This window comes from Balaenoptera borealis, assembly GCF_965194805.1.
Source record: "Balaenoptera borealis genome assembly, chromosome: 1".
NCBI classification, from domain to species: Eukaryota; Metazoa; Chordata; class Mammalia; order Artiodactyla; family Balaenopteridae; genus Balaenoptera; species Balaenoptera borealis.
The window spans coordinates 24,994,916-25,007,966 of NC_138860.1; the positions used below are offsets into that span (position 1 = coordinate 24,994,916).

At 36.2% G+C, this 13,051-nt stretch overlaps 1 protein-coding gene across 8 annotated transcripts in view; it reads right to left on the minus strand.

The window, feature by feature from the left end:
* The window catches only part of LOC309605007 (serine/threonine-protein kinase MRCK alpha-like), a 120,173-nt gene that overhangs the window by 55,366 nt on the left and 51,756 nt on the right, over positions 1-13,051 (minus strand). For 4 of the 8 annotated variants that reach the window (XM_082340194.1, XM_082340193.1, XM_082340197.1 and 1 more), the window contains exons 7-11: positions 6,061-6,166; positions 5,484-5,632; positions 3,914-4,005; positions 1,485-1,561; positions 368-415 (exon numbers count right to left, since the gene is read on the minus strand). In XM_082340194.1, the coding sequence (XP_082196320.1) occupies positions 368-415; positions 1,485-1,561; positions 3,914-4,005; positions 5,484-5,632; positions 6,061-6,166 (472 nt within the window). The remainder of the gene's footprint in view (positions 1-367; positions 416-1,484; positions 1,562-3,913; positions 4,006-5,483; positions 5,633-6,060; positions 6,167-13,051) is intronic. The other 4 variants (XM_082340195.1, XM_082340196.1, XM_082340199.1 and 1 more) reach the window with 1 other exon arrangement.

Here is a 13,051-nt window from a genome sequence, read left to right on the forward strand (position 1 = left end):
TGCTGAAAAGAAAAGGGGAATGTGAAATAGAAATTGCCATGAAAAACAAAAAGGAGCAATTATTTATATCTATATAGCTATGGTGACAATAATCAAATAAGCATTCCAGTCTTCAGAATTGTTGCAAAGAATGGAACTATAGAGATTCTCTGAGGGACAACACATTTTTAAAAGTACATTTTTACTTTATTATATTTAATAATGATAACTCTTCATTGTATTTAAAGTAAGAAAGAAGCACATTTTGGCTCACAAATTATCAAGTGTGATATTTCTAAAACTGACTGCATTACTAGGTAAATTCTTCATATCAATTCACTGATCTCTTTTACTGAAGGATGCATTGGTTTGAAAATCAAAGACTTACGTCATCCAAAAAATCAATCAGTGAAGATGAGGAAGAAGAAAAGGAATCCTATTTAACGAATACAGCAATAAAAAAATAGAAAATATGGATGAAGCAATTTAATAAGAACAAATAATAAATCAAAAATTTTGTAAAACAATTGAAAGGCAAATGACATTAATTCAAATAAATAAATGAGAAAAGCAGTCACTGTCATTGTTTCTCAAGAAACTTAGAATTTCATTAATTACTTTTTAAAGTGTGATTCTTTTTTCCTTTCCCAAAAGAATGAAATACAATTCATATACTGTGCTCAAAATGTATTAAGCTGAAGCTCATTAATAATCAAATTAAATGGAAGCACTCCAGAAGGTAACAACTAAAAGTAAGCAACAGAATCTCTGCCTCTAATTGTTCCTGCTAGAATGTAAGCTTCTTGAGGGGCAGGACTTCGTCAATTTGGTCACTACTGTATCTCCAGCACCTAGAACAGTGCCTTGCACAGAGACATACGATTATTTGTTGATTAAGATATAATCACTAACTTAAATTTTCTGACATAAAAATATACTTCATATCTTAATTTTTTTTTCTAGCAAAGAATTTAAGTACCAAAGAACGACAGAGTCACATAATCACTATTTCATTATAATGGAGTGTGCCAAATAAACTCTATGTAATACTTTTAACAGAAAGCATTCTTTTGGTATACTTCTAAAAAACTGAATTGATTTGGAACTAGAACCAGCATTGCCCTATTGTGAGCTCTGATATTTTCACTTGTTTTTTACTGTGGCTCTATGCTTTGGAGAAAAAAGAAAAGTGTCAAAATTATTTAAAGTTAGGATTTGTTCTGCACTTACTGTTCCTCAGGGAAAGAGATGAAATTTCTTTTAAATCTTATCAACGACCCTCTTATTTAGCTCTTTCTTAGATTTTTCTTAAACACAAGAAGAGTTTATGATTAAAGTTTCCATAACATTGCAGAACATATTCCTTTCCTAATACGTTTTTGTTTATATAAGATTCTAGGTCCTCTTATATGGGATGCAATAAAAGTTTTATTGCAAATAAATTTTAAATCACAAAGTAAATTTTAAATTGACTGCAGAGGATATATGAAAAGTTTAATACTTACTTCAAATTGATCCAGAGCATCGGTAGGCGTATTCAAAAATGCCAAGAAAGAATGCTGTGAGTCTTGGTGCTCTATACCTAGAAGACAGCAGCAACTTTTTTTAAAACTAGAACAATTAAGACTAATTTTCATGGATAACCTTTCCTGTCTGAATCTATTAAAAAGCTGCTCGCAAACTACTGTATTTTAAAACCAATTAATATCACTAACTCCACATACTTAAAAAACTAAAATACATTAGTGTTTCTTGGAATATCACTCAATAGTTAAATTACATCAGACTCCATGAAATACTTGTTTCTTGACTTACTTGAGTTCCTGAATTTCTTTTCCTATACAGTACACTGTAAGAAGCACATTAAATGTTTTGGTACTCTTGAGAAAATTTTTAAAATAGAACCCTCGTTATGCCTGATTTTTCTAAGGTAATTTATCACCAAACAAGGTTTCCTTTTTGAAATACTCTCATCAAGCATATAGTACATATTAATATAAATAATCTTTTATTAAAAAATGCAGTGATACCACAAACTTATTTAATTATGAAAAAACTTTTGCTAAGGCCTCAATCTGATTTCATTTACTGTTTTATTGACAAAAATTGCATGAAATTAAAAAATTTTGTCTGGGAAAAACTAGGGTTGGAGAATGAGGACTCCAAACCCTAGCTTTTCTCAGACAAATTAAAAAAATTTCACGCATACCTCTTGGCTATGGCATTAACTTTAAATACATGATTTCCAAATTAATTCTTAAGATACACATAATGATAAATACTAGGGAGGAAAAGGAGAAACAACCAAAACACATTTTTGATCTCCATATCTTTTAAGGAACTGATATCAACTGATAACAAATTATGTGCTTTTTGAATGACTCTCTAATAGTATACCATAGTTGCCAGATAAGGCAGTATGTTCAGAAATTCATTCCATCAATGAATATTTATTGAAAGCCTTTTATTTGCCAAACCCTGTCTAGATACTGGATATATAATAATAAATAAAGCAGGAAAACAAAATCCTTGTCCTCATTATATAAACATTACATTGTATTATTTAAGTAGACTATTATCTTACAACATATAGTGAAATTTTATTATTCTGCAACGTTCAAATTCCAAATAAAAAGCCATACCCATAGGTTAGTCTGCAATGGGATAAACGATTTCTTCTTTTGCAAGTTTAAATCTACTTTAAAATGATGCAATCAATGCCAATTGGTGTGTTACAGTAAGTCATACTCTTCACTGGTCTCTTTTCTATATAAATTGCCTTTAGGGCCACAGGTCCTCCATGTCTTATATATTCTTTTTGCTCTGCTCACTAAATCATGCAGCTCCTTCCACTCTTCATACATGAAAATTAAGCTTGATTCTCATTTTAGCATGATGCTTTGTACTCCTAATCTGAGTTCCTAATTCACTTTTTCTGGGTTCCTTCCTTCCTTCTTGTTCACTAGGAAATTCAATCAACAAAAATTTATTGAACATCTACTACTTTTAATGGCTTTTTCATGTTAACTCCTTTGTGTGATTACCCTCTTTCCTCCACAATTTTAAAAGCAGATGCGGAGACCCAACCAGCTTTACGTCACTGTGTGTCATAGGACAGGGAAATGATAAGGCGGCACATAAGTACAACATAGAGCCAATTAACTAGTTCAGTATTCAGTCAGGAATACTGTCAGGAAAATGAATTTCTAACAGCTATATATAAGAGATCCTTTCATTAAGATAATAACATTCTGAATTTTAAAAAATTAAATCTTCACATTCTTAATGCCCATGTTATGGAAAGAACGTTGAAGTTCACGTCATAAAGCTACCAAGCACTCTGAGTTACTTTTTACATTAATGAAAAAATGCTCAAGTAATGTTTTCAAGAAAATGGGAATAAATCCTGGAAAATCCCACAGGGCAAACAATTTGAGTATCAAACATGGAAGAAGACACCGAAATGCCCAAATAATTCTTTGTCATTGAATTGCCTTTCTAATACTGGATTAGGTTAATCTTTAGTTATTTCATACATTATTTCGTCAACTACCCTGAGAGTGAATCCCCTATAACATTTGAGAATAGTATAAAGTATATGATAAAAACAAGTTTTTCCAATCACAAAAATATTGTTCATGATATAGTCCATGGTCCTGAAAAAACAGTCAAATTTATGGCAAAGTGAGTTTTCTGTTAAGAAATCTTTAAACAACGTGTATCAAGTAAAACAAAATGACTCAGGAGACTTGTCTACCAAATATGTGCGTGTGTGTGTGTGTGTGTGCGCCATATACACATACATCTATAAATGAGTGCCAGAATTGTGTATGTGAACAATTCTCCTGCCTACACAATAGGCTGATTCTTATATAATAAAATGCATTCATAACAGAACATTAAGTCCTCGTTGATGCAAAACACATTCCCATACCCTTTTCAGATCTAAGCTCTTCAGTGTCCTTTATCAGTTGTTCAATTTCTGATAGTAGTTCCAAGTTCTTCTTCTCTGAATCTTTTAGTTTACTTAAGGGAAAAAAAGGAAAAATGTCATTATTTATATTGTTGGTTAGTGAGCCATCATGTATGTAGTTGAACTTAATTGGTTTAAATGTCAGTCATGATAATGTAGGGAACTGAAAACTACTGCAGGAAGGACAAACCTAGCCTGTCATCTACTCTTGCGTAAATAAAGATTTACTGGAACACAGTCAGGCTCATTCATTTATATGCTGTCTGTGGCTGCTTTTGTACTCAACAGCAGAGTTGAGCAGACAGAAACTATATGGTTTACAAGCCCTAAAGTATTTATTATCTTTCCTTTTATAGAAAAGTTGCTGGCTCTGAGCTACATTATTAAATTAAAAAATGTCATAAAATCAAAGGTTAATTTTAGAATTCTGTTAGACTTCTTTCATAGAGAACCATGAAAGTGACTAAATATATAATTTTCAGTTTGACTCACATTCCTGATTTATGAACAAATGTGTAAATTTATATGTCCTAAGCATAAGCAGAAAGATCACATTTATTCCAAATTACGATACAGAGAATGACATTTAGCAGTTCTTTACGTTGGGATCAATTCATATTATCCAAAAACAATTTTTTTCCATTTTCAATGTTACACTAGCACATTTCAGTAAAGCATAATTAATTTATGATTGGATAATTCATAGCAAGAATTTATAATTCAACTGGGGTGCTTCATACCATTAAAAACCGCATTTATGGGACTGTATTTCTTTTCATGACTGAATGCCTTTGCAACATTTAGTATTCTGAGCACCAAATGGATTTTTCTATTTATATTTTGATTTGTAACATGAACTTTCTACTGTCCCTCTGTATCACCTTATTCCTCTATAACTTATTCTTGAACCAATCTAATTACGAGTTTCCTTTTATCATTTATTTATTCTGAGTATGATTTATTCTACTGTTGTGGTAAGAATGGAGGGAATGTATCCATTAGCTAACTGTCCTGGACCTGTGGGCGATACACTTTTTTTAATACATAACATGAAAGAAAGGATAATTTAAGTATATTCTACCTTTATGAAATTTACCATCACTCGAAACTTCATGTGTAAAAAGATCTATGGTAGAGGCCAGAATTTTCAGATGACTATATTTTGTTCTGACTCTATGCTGCAATTTTAGACTAATGTGCTATTCTTGAACAAAAGATTATTTTGGATTTAACAGAATAAAATTTGAGAGTGAATTTTACAAATAAGGGGATAAGTAAATAACAGAATATTAATTAGTACTATTAATTCCACTTTAAGGACAAGTCAGATAGAAACAAAGCTGTATTAAAATTGCATCACTGCACACAAGGCCTAAAATCATCAATTCATTTTCAAATATTCATAGTTTTTTTCTGGTCATCACTTAAAAAAAAAAGGGGGTAGGTAGGAAACTAAACGTGTAACTTCTCTCCAGATACTTTTGGACCAAATTAGAAATCACTCTAGTGGGACTATATTATTCAGTCTTACCGTTCTGTTATGATGTTAGACGCTTTAACTTTATTCAGCTCTTCTTGGATGGCCTGCTTAGCTCTTATTTCTGCATCCAGAGCTGACTGCAACTCCAGTCTAGCCGACATATCCAGTTTTGCAAAACGACGCATTTTCCAGGGCATATCCTATGAAATAATATGACTGAGGTTTTAGCTCCATTCGATTTTATTTTTAACATTTAAATTTAGTAATATAAGTGAATTTGGAAACTACTTAAAAGAACTATCTTTCCCTAATTAAAGAATTAAAGAGAACTATTACTTGTGAAAATATATTATTTTTCATTAAATTCAGAAATAACTGTAGACTCACATTATAAATGCATTTATTTTTTATGGTTATTACCATTAATGGCTAGCCACACAAATTATAGTTAAGCAGCTATGTATTATAATTTCCTAAACTGGAAAAACATTGAATGATTTCTCATGAAAATCTTTACAGTAGGCAAAGCCTAGACAAACTGATGTAAGCACTCAGATTTATTACAGTGTTTTCTGAGCCTTCCCACCGACTAATATAATAAGCCTGCTTGCTAAATGGCAGAGCTTACTGTTGCTCGGGTACCCAAGCTGGAGTTTCTTAAAGCTTCCAATTCTTCAGTCATTTTAGAAGCTAAGGCCTGAAGATATCCTCGTGCATCCTTTTCATCACTGACCCTAGAATATATGCAAATAAAGACAGAGATCAAGTACCAAAGTAAAATAGAAAACTTCAGTGAGATATATATTATTTTAAAGCATCATAAAGAAATAAGTGAAAAGTGACAGAAATTTGAAGATGTTCTTAATATCTTCTTTTAAAGGTCTACCACAGTACTACTATCTGTCAAAAAGTGGGAAATGGTTTACTGAACTGTTCAGTTATTTACAGATAAAGGTGGCCACGTTTAGGAAGGTCCAAATTATACATATCTGATAAATCAGTAAAACTCACCCTTGAGCCACGGAATTAATACTCTTTTAATCTAACATTAAACATACACACACACACACACACACACACATACACTCACATGACTTCTAAAGAATAAGATTTCTTATTAATTAGATTCCATTTTTTATCTAATGAAAACACAATACACCCTTCTTAAAACTGAAGTACACTAAATTTAGAAAGTTTAAAGTATAATATTCTGTAAAAAAAAAATTCTGTGTTGTAATAAAGCTCTCTTGTTTTCTAAAGTGGTCAATGATATAACAAAGAGAAAAGATTAAAGTCTACTGAAACTCAGTTTCTACACCCCCCCCCCCGCCCCCGCCCTGCCCCGCCCCAGCAGCGCCCCAAGGCACGTGGGATCTTAGTTCCCGGACCAGGGATCAAACCAGGGCCCCCAGCAGTGGAAGCAGGGGAAGCGTGGAGTCCTAAACACTGGACAGCCAGGGAATTCCCGAAACTCAGTTTCTATTTACTATTTTAAGGCTATCTTGCTGATGTAATTATATGATTTTAGAGAGAAATGTTTTCAAATTCTATTCAATAAAATTCAGGTCATTGAATAGCCATGAGGAAAGTATATTTCAGGTAAATCAATATGTATCTGTGATGCATACAGCAGACAAGTTTAAATCTTGAGGCTTGATTCAGCATCTGTTACAATTTAAACTCCTGAGGAGTTAAATTCATTTGTCTACCTACATATCACTCCATATCTACATCTTAAAGAGGCCCTTTAAAAGGGGTTTGATCCCTTCTTCTCTCAGATGGGAAAGTGCTTTGGAGGACAATCAAAAGAATAAAGGAGCAAATAAAATCACTGTTAAGAAGTTGCCCACTCTAGTGATAGTAACATATTTGTAGGCTCTACATACATGTATATATGTTCATAGCCTTTTAAAGTGGCTTAAGAAAATATTAAGAAAGTTTGTGTACTTGGATGCTGTTTCCTTCTAAAATTCTTTAACTTTCGACACCACAAGTGACCACAATCTTTTAATTTAATCACCTAATCTATAACAAAAAGAATAAATATAGATGGGGGAAGATTGTTTTTCCTCCAAAGACATTTTTTATTTTCCTCTAAAGACACTCACAGAGTAGCAATTAAGAAAACTATACTACCATTTAACCAGGCTAATAGGCCTCAGCCAGTGCTGGTTTAGTATCTATCATAGCTCAGAGATCTTGGCTTATGCACATTTCCAGGAACCTATGAAATCCAGTGTGTTTTATTCACTTTGGAAATCAAATAACTTCATGTAAATTGCTATAATGTTGTTTGAAATATTATATAAAAAACAATACCTTCTAACTTTGCTGTTTATTTACATCTTGAATACACTCATATTCCCTTACCACAGTGGTCTTCCACTAATTCTCAACTTTTGATTAAACCTATGTCTATTTTTCCTGGCTACAAAAAATTACTGATGGGAAGGGTGATGAAAAAAGAAAAAAAAAAAGACTCGGTCAACTACACCCTAATGCCATTTAAGTTCCACTAGGCCCTAGGTCTTGCACAACAATTCCTTTTCATAATCATTGTCTACTTCCAACCTAAATCTTAAAAACATTGCACTTTCCCCAGCCCCAACACCATCTCTTGCCGCTTCCTTCTAGGCCATCTGGTTAAGCTTACACTACTCATTCTCTTAACTTTTTTTCTTTTAAACAGTTTTAGGAGGAGCTTCAAGATGGCGGAAGAGTAAGACGTGGAGATCACCTTCCTCCCCACAGATACATCTGAAATACATCTACATGTGAAACAACTCCTACAGAACACCTACCGAACGCTAGCAGAAGACCTCAGACCTCCCAAAAGGCAAGAAACTCCCCACGTACCTGGGTACGGCAAAAGAAAAAAGAAAACACAGAGACAAAAGAATAGGGACGGGACCTGCACCAGTGGGAGGGAGCTGTGAAGGAGGAAAGGTTTCCACACACTAGGCAGCCCCTTCGCGGGCTGAGACTGCGGGGGGCGGAGGGGGGAAGCTTCGGAGCCGCGGAGGAGAGCACGGCCACAGGGGTGCGGAGGGCAAAGCAGAGAAATTCCCGCACAGAGGCTCGGCGCCGAGCAGCACTCACCAGCCCGAGGCTTGTCTGCTCACCCGCTGGGACGTGCGGTGGCTGGGAGCTGAGGCTCGGCCTTCGGAGGTCAGATCCCAGGGAGGGGACTGGGGTTGGCTGCGTGAACACAGCCTGAAGGGGCTAGTGCGCCATGGCTAGCTGGGAGGGAGTCCGGGAAAAGGTCGGGAGCTGCCGAACAGGCAAGAGACTTTTTCTTGCCTCTTTGTTTCCTGGTGTGTGAGGAGAGGGGATTAAGAGCACCGCTTAAAGGAGCTCCAGAGACGGGAGTGAGCCACGGCTGTCAGCGCGGACCCCAGAGACGGGCATGAGACGCTAAGGCTGCTGCTGCCGCCACCAAAAAGCCTGTGTGCAAGCACAGGGCACTGTCCACACCGCCCCTCCCAGGAGCCTGTGCAGCCCGCCACTGCCAGGGTCCCGTGATCCAGGGACAACTTCCCTGGGAGAACGCACGGCACGCCTCAGGCTGGTGCAACGTCATGCCAGCCTCTGCCGCCGCAGGCTCGCCGCACATCCGTACCCCTCCCTCCCCGCGGCCTGAGTGAGCCAGAGCCACCGAATCAGCTGCTCCTTTAACCCCGTCCTGTCTGAGCAAAGAACAGACGCCCTCAGGTGACCTACACGCAGATGTGGGTCCAATCCAAAGCTGAACCCCAGGAGCTGTGTGAACAAAGAAGAGAAAGGGAAATCTCTCCCAGCAGCCTCAGGAGCAGCGGATTATATCTCCACAATCAACTTGATGTACCCTGCATCTGTGGAATACCTGCATAGACAATGAATCATCCCAAATTGAAGAGGTGGACTTCGGGAGCAACGATATATATATATTTTTTCCCTTTTTCTCTTTTTGTGAATGTGTATGTGTATGCTTCTGTGTGTGATTTTGTCTGTATAGCTTTGCTTTTACCATTTGTCCTAGGGTTCTGTCTTTTTTTTTTTTTTTAGCATAGGGTTTAGCACTTGTTATCATTGGTGGATTTGTTTTTTGGTTTGGTTGCTCTCTTCTTTCTTTCTTTTTTTTACTACCTTAAAAAATTTTTTTTAATAATTATTTTTATTTTTTACTTTAATAACTTTATTTTATTTTATTTTATCTTCTTTCTTTCTTTCTTTCTTTTTTTTCTCCCTTTTACTCTGAGCCATGTGGAAGACAGGCTCTTGGTGCTCCAGCCAGGCGTCAGGGCTGTGCCTTTGAGGTGGGAGAGCCAAGTTCAGGACACTGGTCCACAAGAGACCTCCCTGCTCCACGTAATATCAAACGGCGAAAATCTCCCAGAGATCTCCATCTCAACGCCAAGACCCAGCTCCACTCAACGACCAGCAAGCTACAGTGCTGGACACCCTATGACAAACAACTAGCAAGACAGGAACACAACCCCATCCATTAGCAGAGAGGCTGCCTAAAATCATAATAAGGCCACAGACACCCCAAAACACACCACCAGATGTGGACCTGCCCACCAGAAAGACAAGATCCAGCCTCATCCACCAGAACACAAGCACTAGTCCCCTCCATCAGGAAGCCTACACAACCCACAGAACCAACCTTAGCCACTGGGGACAGACACCAAAAACAAGGGGAACTACGAACCTGCAGCCTGCGAAAAGGAGACCCCAAACACAGTAAGTTAAGCAAAATGAGAAGACAGAGAAACACACCGCAGATGAAGGAGCAAGGCAAAAACCCACCAGACCTAACAAATGAAGAGGAAATAGGCAGTCTACCTGTAAAAGAATTCAGAATAATGATAGTAAAGATGATCCAAAATCTTGGAAATAGAATGGAGAAAATACAAGAAACGGTTAACAAGGACTTAGAAGAACTAAAGAACAAAAAAACAGTGATGAACAACACAATAAATGAAATTAAAAATTCTCTAGAAGGGATCAATAGCAGAATAACTGAGGCAGAAGAACGGTAAGTGACCTGGAAGATAAAATAGTGGAAATAACTACTGCAGAGCAGAATAAAGAAAAAAGAATGAAAAGAATTGAGGACAGTCTCAGAGACCTCTGGGACAACATTAAATGCACCAACATTCGAATTATAGGGGTCCCAGAAGAAGAAGAGAAAAAAAAGGGACTGAGAAAATATTTGAAGAGATTATAGTTGAAAACGTCCCTAATCTGGGAAAGGAAATAGTTAATCAAGTCGAGGAAGCACAGAGAGTCCCATACAGGATAAATGCAAGGAGAAACACACCAAGACACATATTAATCAAACTATCAAAAATTAAATACACAGAAAAAATATTAAAAGCAGCAAGGGAAAAATAACACACAAGGAAATCCCCATAAGGTTAACAGCTGATCTTTCAGCAGAAACTCTGCAAGCCAGAAGGGAGTGGCAGGACATATTTAAAGTGATGAAGGAGAAAAACCTACAACCAAGATTACTCTACACAGCAAGGATCTCATTCAGATTTGACAGAGAAATTAAAAGCTTTACAGACAAGCAAAAGCTAAGAGAATTCAGCACCACCAAACCAGCTTTCCAGCAAACGCTAAAGGATCTTCTCTAGGCAGGAAACAGAAGAGAAGGAAAAGACCTACAATAACAAACCCAGAACAATTAAGAAAATGGTAATAGGAAGATACATATCGATAATTACCTTAAATGTAAATGGATTAAATGCTCCAACCGAAAGACACAGACTGGCTAAATGGATACAAAAACAAGACCCATATATATGCTGTCTACAGCAGACCCACTTCAGACCTAGGGACACATACAGACTGAAAGTGAAGGGATGGAAAAAGATATTCCATGCAAATGGAAATCAAAAGAAAGCTGGAGTAGCAATTCTCATATCAGGCAAAATAGACTTTAAAATGAAGACTATTCCAACATAGCAGCACCTCAATACATAATGCAAATACTAACAGCCATAAAAGGGGAAATCAACAGTAACACAATCATAGTAGGGGACTTTAACACCCCACTTTCACCCATGGACAGATCATCCAAAATGAAAATAAATAAGGAAACACAAGCTTTAAATGATACACTAAAGAAGATGGACTTAATTGATATTTATAGGACATTCCATCCAAAACCAACAAGTGCTCATGGAACATTCTCCAGGATAGATCATATCTTGGGTCAGAAACCAAGCCTTGGTAAATTTAAGAAAATTGAAATCATATCAAGTATCTTTTCCAACCACAATGCTATGAGACTAGATATCAATTACAGGAAAAAATCTGTAAAAAATACAAACACATGGAGGCTAAACAATACACTACTTACTAACCAAGAGATCACTGAAGAAATCAAAGAAGAAATCAAAAAATACCTAAAAACAAATGACAATGAAAACACGATGACACAAAACCTATGGGATGCAGCAAAAGCAGTTCTAAGAGGGAAGTTTATAGAAATACAATCCTATCTTAAGAAACAAGAAACACCTCAAACAAACATCCTAACCTTACACCTAAAGCATTAGAGAAAGAAGAACAAAAAAACCCCCAAAGTTAGCAGAAGGAAAGAAATCATAAATATCAGATCTGAAATAAATGAAAAAGAAATGAAGGAAATGATAGCAAAGATCAGTAAAACTACAAGCTGGTTCTTCGAGAAGATAAACAAAATTGATAAACCATTAGCCAGACTCATCAAGAAAAAAAGGGAGACGACTCAAATGAATAGAATTCAAAATGAAAAAGGAGAAGTAACAACTGACACTGCAGAAATACAAAGGATCATGAGAGATTACTACAAGTGACTATATGTCAATAAAATGGAGAACCTGGAAGAAATGGACATATTCTTAGAAATGCACAACCTTCGGAGACTGAACCAGGAAGAAATATAAAATATAAACAGACTAATCACAAGCACTGAAATTGAAACTGTGATTAAAAACCTTCCAACGAACAAAAGCCCAGGACCAGATGGCTTCACAGGCGAATTCTATCAAACACTGATCCTTCTCAAACTCTTCCAAAATATAGCAGAGGGAGGAACACTCCCAAACTCATTCTATGAGGCCACCATCACCCTGATACCAAAACCAGACAAAGATGTCACAAAGAAAGAAAACTACAGGCCAATATCACTGATGAACATAGATGCAAAAATCCTCAACAAAATACTCGCAAACAGAATCCAACAGCACATTAAAAGGATCATACACCATGATCAAGTGGGGTTTATCCCAGGAATGCAAGGATTCTTCAATATACGCAAATCAATCAATGTGCTACACCATATTAACAAACTGAAGGAGAAAAACAATATGATCATCTCAATAGATGCAGAGAAAGCTTTCGGCAAAATTCAACAAACATTTATGATAAAAACCCTCCAGAAAGTAGGCATAGAGGGAACTTTCCTCAACATAATAAAGGCCATATATGACAAACCCACAGCCAACATCATCCTCAATGGTGAAAAACTGAAACCATTTCCTCTAAGATCAGGAACAAGACAAGGTTGCCCACTCTCACCATTATTATTCAACAGAATTTTGCAAGTTTTAGCCACAGCAATCAGAGAAGAAAAAGAAATAAAAGGA